At 48.4% G+C, this 10,353-nt stretch overlaps 1 protein-coding gene across 3 annotated transcripts in view; it reads left to right on the top strand.

Annotated features, from left to right (window-relative positions):
* The first annotated feature begins 421 nt into the window (after positions 1–421).
* cep126 (centrosomal protein 126) overlaps positions 422–10,353 on the top strand; it is a 150,159-nt gene continuing 140,227 nt past the window's right edge. Inside the window, exons 1-3 of one of the 3 annotated variants that reach the window (XM_036965484.1) lie at positions 422–950; positions 1,925–2,035; positions 9,324–9,469. In XM_036965484.1, coding sequence (XP_036821379.1) covers positions 919–950; positions 1,925–2,035; positions 9,324–9,469 — 289 coding nt within the window. In that variant the 5' untranslated portion in view covers positions 422–918. Of the gene's footprint in view, positions 951–1,921; positions 2,036–9,323; positions 9,470–10,353 lie in introns of all 3 variants that reach the window. The other 2 variants (XM_036965483.1, XM_036965485.1) reach the window with 2 other exon arrangements.

The following is a 10,353-nucleotide window of genomic DNA, read 5'->3' as shown; positions in this document are numbered from 1 at the left end:
GAACATATCTACAGCTTCTTAGACTGGCTTTCAATGAGAATGACAGATCTACGTCACACATGTCTATGTGAATTTGGTCGGGTCACCCATAAAGGGACATATTGCAGCTTTAAGATCAGAGCAACAAAAAAAACACACAAAGTAGAATGACTGATCAGGAGCCCATAAAATGGCTGCTATAAACGCCAGCTCCATTCTAGCTGATGGGAGGATGGCAATAAAACCCACCTTTAGTATTAGCAAACTGCTTTCAATAGCAATATGCATTTGACTATTATGTACATAAAAACTTTAGGTGCCGTTTAGTTGATTAGGTCCACAGGCTAGGTTGGATCAACCATTATATGGGTTCAAACATATCGTGTATCATGTTCGTTGGAATATCAGGTTTAAACTGGACTCCTGCATATCCAGGTGCACAGGCTGCGCAGTGAATGTGTTGTCAGTCCATCTTCAACAGGTAGCCTGACCACATCTGAAAGGTGTTGAAGAGGGGCCACCTGCTGGCCAGTTCCGGTACTGTGCAGAAACTACAACCTTTTATATTATTCTCCGTTGTCAAGGAAGCGCGTCCTCGGGTTGCCAACATGGCGTGTGTCTGTTGTACACAGACAATTAATTTAGCTAGAAAACGCTAACTTGTTTTTTACTTGCTTATTAATAAAGTTTAGCTTTGGATCATTTTTTCCCCCTGGTGTGTGGCAATGGTTACCATTGCCGATGTGATATTACATGCGACGAAATGAACGGGAAAGCAGTGAGTGTTTAACGTTTTGTTAGCTGGGTCACTGCCCGTTTTCTATCTAGCATTTTTGTCTGGGTTTAGTTTTTTTGTCCTGGGTCTAATCCTGAACTGGGTCGAATGAAGACTGTGGGTGGTATTGGTAACCCTGTCGAGCCCGTCAGCTGTTTCCTAGAATGAAAGCTCTGAAGGACAACTTCTTCTACTCGTATCCTTGCACTACATTGGCATTGCTAATATAGCCTGGCTAACGTTGGCTCAGTGGGAAACATAGCCTTAGGTAGTAGTGTGTTTTGTGTCTTACCTATAGACAATTATCCAGCTATAGATGGTAGTTTAGGTCCTAATGCTTATATTTTTTGGACAGACTGGCTGGCTGACAGACAGACAGACAGGCAGGCAGGCAGACAGGCAGGCAGACAGACTGGCAGGCAGGCAGGCAGGCAGGCAGGCAGGCAGGCAGGCAGGCAGACTGGCAGGCAGGCAGGCAGGCAGACAGACAGACAGACAGGCAGGCAGGCAGGCAGGCAGACTGGCAGGCAGGCAGGCAGGCAGACTGGCAGGCAGGCAGGCAGGCAGGCAGGCAGGCAGGCAGGCAGGCAGGCTGGCAGGCAGGCAGGCAGACAGACAGACAGACAGACAGACAGACAGACAGACAGACAGACAGACAGGCAGGCAGGCAGGCAGGCAGACTGACAGGCAGGCAGGCAGAACACCAGAATGATTATTATCACAGTGAATTATTGTAATGTTTGTTTATGTGTCAATTAATCCCATTAGGGATGGGGGTTTTGCCAACTAACAGTTTGACCTGAAAAATTAAATGGCATTCATTCATTAATTCATTAATTCAGTAGATTGATACTGTGTTGCCGTTTTTATGTGTACTCTATCTAAATAGGCCTAATTGGGTTGGAATTAATTCACATGGTTCTGACTATAAACATTCTACTTTGACATTTATATTCTGCAACTAGGCCTAGCCCATTGAGTTTAGGTTGAAGCTAGGCTTAACAGAAGAGTTGTAGTAGGTGCTGCAGTTGTTGCCTGCCAAAAAGTAGGGGTGTTTATTTTTACATATGAAAGTGGGCAGGTATATCTTTGTTCTATTGTATGAATTGTACCTACTAATGACACAATCGGCATAAACACCTTAACCGGGCCTGATGTCAAAACCAGCAGGATTGGAGCTGACGGGGTGTTTGAAGATGACCGGCATGTTCTGGTGGAGGAACAGAAGTCATGCAGGGCCCGAGCTCGCTGCTTCTCCCTGGAAACCAACCGACGAAGGAAGTACGTTTCTTTACCTACGCTTAAATCATAGCCTGGTCCCAGATCTGTTTGTGCTGTCTTGCAAACCACTATGGTCATTGTCATGTGGCAGGTTACTACCTAACAACCGTAGGCCGTGTCTGAAAGCATAGCCTGGTCCCAGATCTGTTTGTACTATCATTGTGGTGTCTGAAAGCATAGCCTGGTCCCAGGTCTGTTTGTACTATCATTGTGGTGTCTGAAAGCATAGCCTGGTCCCAGGTCTGTTTGTACTATCATTGTGGTGTCTGAAAGCATAGCCTGGTCCCAGATCTGTTTGTACTATCATTGTGGTGTCTAAAAGCATAGCCTGGTCTCAGGTCTGTTTGTACTATCATTGTGGTGTCTGAAAGCATAGCCTGGTCCCAGGTCTGTTTGTACTATCATTGTGGTGTCTGAAAGCATAGCCTGGTCCCAGGTCTGTTTGTACTATCATTGTGGTGTCTGAAAGCATAGCCTGGTCCCAGGTCTGTTTGTACTATCATTGTGGTGTCTGAAAGCATAGCCTGGTCCCAGATCTGTTTGTGCTATCATTGTGGTGTCTGAAAGCATAGCCTGGTCCCAGATCTGTTTGTACTATCATTGTGGTGTCTGAAAGCATAGCCTGGTCCCAGGTCTGTTTGTACTATCATTGTGGTGTCTGAAAGCATAGCCTGGTCCCAGGTCTGTTTGTACTATCATTGTGGTGTCTGAAAGCATAGCCTGGTCCCAGGTCTGTTTGTACTATCATTGTGGTGTCTGAAAGCATAGCCTGACTAAAAATGAGGTGTATGTTCATGTTCTAAAGTGTCCTGTGGTCTGGACCACGTCATTAGCACCCTGCTGCTACTAGCGAATCCCTCCGTCCAAGTACAACTCATATTTCTGCCTTGTTTAGTGCACTACTTTTGTTATATTTAACCTTTTATTTAGCTAGGTAAAATCTTATTTACAATGACGGCCTACCGGGGAACAGTGGGTTAACTGCCTTGTTCTGAGATTCGATCTAGCAACCTTTCGGTTACTGGCCCAACACTCTAACCGCTACCTGGTGCCCTGTAATTTTCCTAATGGATTGATATAATGGTGTAAATGTTGTTTTGGGGGGGTCACGTCAGGGTTCCATTTGGGACACTGTGACTGTAAAGCTATCTAGAGGAGGACACAGCCACTGTGACTGTAAAGCTATCTAGAGGAGGACACAGCCACTGTGACTGTAAAGCTATCTAGAGGAGGACACAGCCACTGTGACTGTAAAGCTATCTAGAGGAGGACACAGCCGCTGTGACTGTAAAGCTAACTAGAGGAAGACACAGCCACTGTGACTGTAAAGCTAACTAGAGGAGGACACAGCCGCTGTGACTGTAAAGCTAACTAGAGGAGGACACAGCCACTGTGACTGTAAAGCTAACTAGAGGAGGACACAGCCGCTGTGACTGTAAAGCTATCTAGAGGAGGACACAGCCGCTGTGACTGTAAAGCTATCTAGAGGAGGACACAGCCGCTGTGACTGTAAAGCTATCTAGAGGAGGACACAGCCACTGTGACTGTAAAGCTATCTAGAGGAGGACATATCCACTGTGACTGTAAAGCTATCTAGAGGAGGACACATCCACTGTGACTGTAAAGCTATCTAGAGGAGGACACAGCCACTGTGACTGTAAAGCTATCTAGAGGAGGACATATCCACTGTGACTGTAAAGCTATCTAGAGGAGGACATATCCACTGTGACTGTAAAGCTATCTAGAGGAGGACACAGCCGCTGTGACTGTAAAGCTATCTAGAGGAGGACACAGCCACTGTGACTGTAAAGCTATCTAGAGGAGGACACAGCCGCTGTGACTGTAAAGCTATCTAGAGGAGGACACAGCCACTGTGACTGTAAAGCTATCTAGAGGAGGACACAGCCACTGTGACTGTAAAGCTATCTAGAGGAGGACACAGCCGCTGTGACTGTAAAGCTATCTAGAGGAGGACACAGCCGCTGTGACTGTAAAGCTAACTAGAGGAGGACACAGCCGCTGTGACTGTAAAGCTATCTAGAGGAGGACACAGCCGCTGTGACTGTAAAGCTATCTAGAGGAGGACATATCCACTGTGACTGTAAAGCTATCTAGAGGAGGACACAGCCACTGTGACTGTAAAGCTATCTAGAGGAGGACATATCCACTGTGACTGTAAAGCTATCTAGACGAGGACACAGCCGCTGTGACTGTAAAGCTATCTAGAGGAGGACATATCCACTGTGACTGTAAAGCTATCTAGAGGAGGACATATCCACTGTGACTGTAAAGCTATCTAGAGGAGGACATATCCACTGTGACTGTAAAGCTATCCAGAGGAGGACACAGCCACTGTGATTGTAAAGCTATCTAGAGGAGGTTTTTCAACAATGTGCTGTCGTTGTCAGTGTAACCGATGTGAAATGGCTAGCTAGTTAGCGGTGGTGCGTTTCAATCAGGTGACGTCACTCGCTCTGAGACCTGAAGTAGTGGTTCCCCTTGCTCTGAGACCTGAAGTAGTGGTTCCCCTTGCTCTGAGACCTTGAAGTAGTGGTTCCCCTTGCTCTGAGACCTTGAAGTAGTGGTTCCCCTTGCTCTGAGACCTGAAGTAGTGGTTCCCCTTGCTCTGAGACCTGAAGTAGTGGTTCCCCTTGCTCTGAGACCTGAAGTAGTAGTTCCCCTTGCTCTGAGACCTGAAGTAGTGGTTCCCCTTGCTCTGAGACATTGAAGTAGTGGTTCCCCTTGCTCTGAGACCTGAAGTAGTAGTTCCCCTTGCTCTGAGACCTTGAAGTAGTAGTTCCCCTTGCTCTGAGACCTTGAAGTAGTGGTTCCCCTTGCTCTGAGACCTGAAGTAGTGGTTCCCCTTGCTTTGAGACCTTGAGGTAGTGGTTCCCCTTGCTCTGAGACCTTGAAGTAGTGGTTCCCCTTGCTCTGAGACCTGAAGTAGTGGTTCCCCTTGCTCTGAGACCTGAAGTAGTGGTTCCCCTTGCTCTGAGACCTGAAGTAGTAGTTCCCCTTGCTCTGAGACCTTGAAGTAGTAGTTCCCCTTGCTCTGAGACCTTGAAGTAGTGGTTCCCCTTGCTCTGAGACCTGAAGTAGTGGTTCCCCTTGCTCTGAGACCTTGAGGTAGGGGCTCCCCTTGCTCTGAGACCTTGAAGTAGTGGTTCCCCTTGCTCTGAGACCTGAAGTAATGGTTCCCCTTGCTCTGAGACCTGAAGTAGTGGTTCCCCTTGCTCTGAGACCTTGAAGTAGTGGTTCCCCTTGCTCTGAGACCTGAAGTAGTGGTTCCCCTTGCTCTGAGACCTTGAGGTAGGGGCTCCCCTTGCTCTGAGACCTTGAAGTAGTGGTTCCCCTTGCTCTGAGACCTGAAGTAGTGGTTCCCCTTGCTCTGAGACCTTGAAGTAGTGGTTCCCCTTGCTCTGAGACCTTGAGGTAGGGGCTCCCCTTGCTCTGAGACCTGAAGTAGTGGTTCCCCTTGCTCTGAGACCTTGAGGTAGGGGCTCCCCTTGCTCTGAGACGTGAAGTAGTGGTTCCCCTTGCTCTGAGACCTGAAGTAGTGGTTCCCCTTGCTCTGAGACCTTGAAGTAGTGGTTCCCCTTGCTCTGAGACCTGAAGTAGTGGTTCCCCTTGCTCTGAGACTTGAAGTAGTGGTTCCCCTTGCTCTGAGACCTGAAGTAGTGGTTCCCCTTGCTCTGAGACCTGAAGTAGTGGTTCCCCTTGCTCTGAGACCTGAAGTAGTGGTTCCCCTTGCTCTGAGACCTGAAGTAGTGGTTCCGCTTGCTCTGAGACCTGAAGTAGTAGTTCCCCTTGCTCTGAGACATTGAAGTAGTGGTTCCCCTTGCTCTGAGACCTGAAGTAGTGGTTCCCCTTGCTCTGAGACCTTGAAGTAGTGGTTCCCCTTGCTCTGAGACCTGAAGTAGTGGTTCCCCTTGCTCTGAGACCTTGAAGTAGTGGTTCCCCTTGCTCTGAGACCTTGAAGTAGTGGTTCCCCTTGCTCTGAGACCTGAAGTAGTGGTTCCCCTTGCTCTGAGACCTTGAAGTAGTGGTTCCCCTTGCTCTGAGACCTTGTAGTAGTGGTTCCCCTTGCTCTGAGACTTGAAGTAGTGGTTCCCCTTGCTCTGAGACGTGAAGTAGTGGTTCCCCTTGCTCTGAGACCTGAAGTAGTGGTTCCCCTTGCTCTGAGACCTGAAGTAGTGGTTCCCCTTGCTCTGAGACCTTGAAGTAGTGGTTCCCCTTGCTCTGAGACCTTGAAGTAGTGGTTCCCCTTGCTCTGAGACTTGAAGTAGTGGTTCCCCTTGCTCTGAGACCTGAAGTAATGGTTCCCCTTGCTCTGAGACCTTGAAGTAGTGGTTCCCCTTGCTCTGAGACCTTGAAGTAGTGGTTCCCCTTGCTCTGAGACTTGAAGTAGTGGTTCCCCTTGCTCTGAGACCTTGAAGTAGTGGTTCCCCTTGCTCTGAGACATTGAAGTAGTGGTTCCCCTTGCTCTGAGACCTGAAGTAATGGTTCCCCTTGCTCTGAGACCTGAAGTAATGGTTCCCCTTGCTCTGAGACCTGAAGTAGTGGTTCCCCTTGCTCTGAGACCTGAAGTAGTGGTTCCCCTTGCTCTGAGACCTTGAAGTAGGGGTTCCCCTTGCTCTGAGACCTTGAAGTAGTGGTTCCCCTTGCTCTGAGACCTTGAAGTAGTGGTTCCCCTTGCTCTGAGACCTTGAAGTAGTGGTTCCCCTTGCTCTGAGACCTTGAAGTAGTGGTTCCCCTTGCTCTGAGACCTGAAGTAGTGGTTCCCCTTGCTCTGAGACCTGAAGTAGTGGTTCCCCTTGCTCTGAGACATGAAGTAGTGGTTCCCCTTGCTCTGAGACCTGAAGTAGTGGTTCCCCTTGCTCTGAGACCTGAAGTAGTGGTTCCCCTTGCTCTGAGACCTGAAGTAGTGGTTCCCCTTGCTCTGCAAGGGCTGTGACTTTTGTGGAGCGATGGGTAACGATGCTTCGAGGGTGACTGTTGATGTGTGCAGAAGGTCCCTGGTTCGAGCCCGGGTCGGGGCGAGGAGACGGATTAAAGTTCTATTGTTACATCAGCAGGATTTTATCCTGTTATCTTGAAATAGACCTCCTGGTAATGAGCCAACTGCAGGCCAGGGCTAGTCTGACTAGACTACTGGAAGAGACCCTGTCAGGTCTGACTAGACTACTGGAGGAGACCCTGTCAGGTCTGACTAGACTACTGGAGGGGACCCTGTCAGGTCTGACTAGACTACTGGAGGAGACCCTGTCAGGTCTGACTAGACTACTGGAGGGGAGACCCTGTCAGGTCTGACTAGACTACTGGAGGGGAGACCCTGTCAGGTCTGACTAGACTACTGGAGGGGAGACCCTGTCAGGTCTGACTAGACTACTGGAGGGGAGACCCTGTCAGGTCTGACTAGACTACTGGAGGAGACCCTGTCAGGTCTGACTAGACTACTGGAGGGGACCCTGTCAGGTCTGACTAGACTACTGGAGGGGAGACCCTGTCAGGTCTGACTAGACTACTGGAGGAGACCCTGTCAGGTCTGACTAGACTACTGGAGGGGAGACCCTGTCAGGTCTGACTTGACTACTGGAGGAGACCCTGTCAGGTCTGACTAGACTACTGGAGGGGAGACCCTGTCAGGTCTGACTAGACTACTGGAGGGGAGACCCTGTCAGGTCTGACTAGACTACTGGAGGGGAGACCCTGTCAGGTCTGACTAGACTACTGGAGGAGACCCTGTCAGGTCTGACTAGACTACTGGAGGGGAGACCCTGTCAGGTCTGACTAGACTACTGGAGGGGACCCTGTCAGGTCTGACTAGACTACTGGAGGAGACCCTGTCAGGTCTGACTAGACTACTGGAGGGGAGACCCTGTCAGGTCTGACTAGACTACTGGAGGGGAGACCCTGTCAGGTCTGACTAGACTACTGGAGGGGAGACCCTGTCAGGTCTGACTAGACTACTGGAGGAGACCCTGTCAGGTCTGACTAGACTACTGGAGGGGAGACCCTGTCAGGTCTGACTAGACTACTGGAGGGGACCCTGTCAGGTCTGACTAGACTACTGGAGGAGACCCTGTCAGGTCTGACTAGACTACTGGAGGAGACCCTGTCAGGTCTGACTAGACTACTGGAGGGGAGACCCTGTCAGGTCTGACTAGACTACTGGAGGAGTGATTTATTGTAGAATAAATGTGGAGAGCTCCAGAGACCGCTGACAGGACAGAAGTAGGATTAAGTCAGCGTTAGGGTTTCTAAGGACAACACTACCTAATGAGGTGTGTGTGTGTGTGTGTGTGTGTGTGTGTGTGTGTGTGTGTGTGTGTGTGTGTGTGTGTGTGTGTGTGTGTGTGTGTGTGTGTGTGTGTGTGTGTGTGTGTGTGTGTGTGTGTGTGTGTGTGTGTGTGTGTGTGTGTGTGTGTGTGTGTGTGTGTGTGTGTGTGTGTGTGTGTGTGTGTGTGTGTGTGTGTGTGTGTGTGTGATTGATGAACAGTAGCCAACCTCTTTAATTGTTTACTTCTATGGAAGGAGCATTTACAGGCCAGCCAAGAGAAGTCTTCCTGGGAGAAATCATCATATTGTTTTTGAAGCCATTTACCAAGGTGTCCTGTGTGGCTCAGTCGGTAGAGCAGGGCGCTTGCATCGCCCAAAGGTTATGGGTTTGATTCTCGCTCGGGCCACCCACACATGACTGTCAGTCGCTTTAGATAAAAGTGTCTGTTAAATGTTTTTGTTCATAAAAGCCTGATATGTAATTTTCCCTCTCTAAACTAACCAGTTGTCACAGGAGTGTTTCCTTCAACTATTTAATGACTGCTGTGAATGCACCTCAAAGAATGGACTCAGTTTCCTGTGGGCTTAAACAAAAGATCACTTCAATCAATCTTGATGGAACTGGGACCAGGTTAAAACCTATGTGAAAATGCTAGTCAGAGGAGTTGGCTAAGGTACAATCTGGGACCAGTCTATATATTCTCGTTGTGACCATGATAATAATAGAAGAGTTGGTTAAACAGGTCTGGGACCAGTCTGTAATGTATTCTCTGTGTTTTCCATGCAGGGTTCTGGAGGAGAGGAGTTGGTTAAACAGGTCTGGGACCAGTCTGTAATGTATTCTCTGTGTTTTCCATGCAGGGTTCTGGAGGAGAGGAGTTGGTTAAACAGGTCTGGGACCAGTCTGTAATGTATTCTCTGTGTTTTCCATGCAGGGTTCTGGAGGAGAGGAGTTGGTTTAACAGGTCTGGGACCAGTCTGTAATGTATTCTCTGTGTTTTCCATATAGGGTTCTGGAGGAGAGGAGGAAGCTGTGGGATGTCCAGGAACAGAGGCTGAGGGAAAGCATCCTACAGCAACGTAAACAGAGAGTCCAGGATGCTACCGAACGCTTCCAGAGGGCACATCTGCCCCCCTCACAGAGACGCAGACAATGTCAGTCGCACAACCCAAAGCTGTGTTTCACACAGAAAAACACATTTACTGGCCTCTACTTTACTCTTTGTGGTTTGTAACTGTAATGCGTTCTTGAGAAAATACCTGAATGGAATGAGTCACACACTGCAAGGCGTTCGGAAAGTATTCAGACCCCTTGACTTTTTACACATTTCGTTAAGTTGCAGCCTTATTTTAAAAATGATATAAATATATTTTTTACCTCATCAATACCACATAATGACGATGCGAAAACAGGTTTTTAGAAATGTTTGCTAATTTTTTTTAAATAATAAAAAGATACAAGTAAATACTTTATTTACATAAGTATTCAGACCCTTTGCTATGAGACTCGAAATTGAGCTCAGGTGCATCCTGTTTCCATTGATCATCATCCATGTTTCTACAACTTGATTGGAGTCCACCTGTGGTCAATTCAGTTGATTTGACATTTGGAAAGGCACACACCCGTCTATATAAGGTCCCACAGTTGACAGTGCATGTCAGAGCAACAACCAAACCATGAGGTTGAAGGAATTGTCCGTAGAGCACAGAGACAGGATTGTGTCGAGGCACAGATCTGGGGAAGGGGACCAAAACATTTATACAGCATTGAAGGTCTCCAAGAACACAGTGGCCTCCATCATTCTTAATTGGAAGAAGATTGGAACCACCAAGAATCTTCCTAGAGCTGGCAACCGGGCCAAACTGAGCAATCGGGGGAGAAGGACCTTGGTCAGGGAGGTGACTAAGAACCTGATGGTCACTGACAGAGCTCCAGAGTTCCTCTGTGGAGAAGGGAGAACCTTCCAGAAGGGCAAATATCTCTGCAGCACTCCACCAATCAGGCCTTCATGGTAGAGTAGCCAGACGGAAGCCACTCC

The sequence above is a fragment of the Oncorhynchus mykiss genome, chromosome 27 (genome assembly GCF_013265735.2).
Source record: "Oncorhynchus mykiss isolate Arlee chromosome 27, USDA_OmykA_1.1, whole genome shotgun sequence".
NCBI classification, from domain to species: Eukaryota; Metazoa; Chordata; class Actinopteri; order Salmoniformes; family Salmonidae; genus Oncorhynchus; species Oncorhynchus mykiss.
Note: the sequence above shows the minus strand (reverse complement) of the source record. Positions and strands in the feature narration are given on the sequence as shown.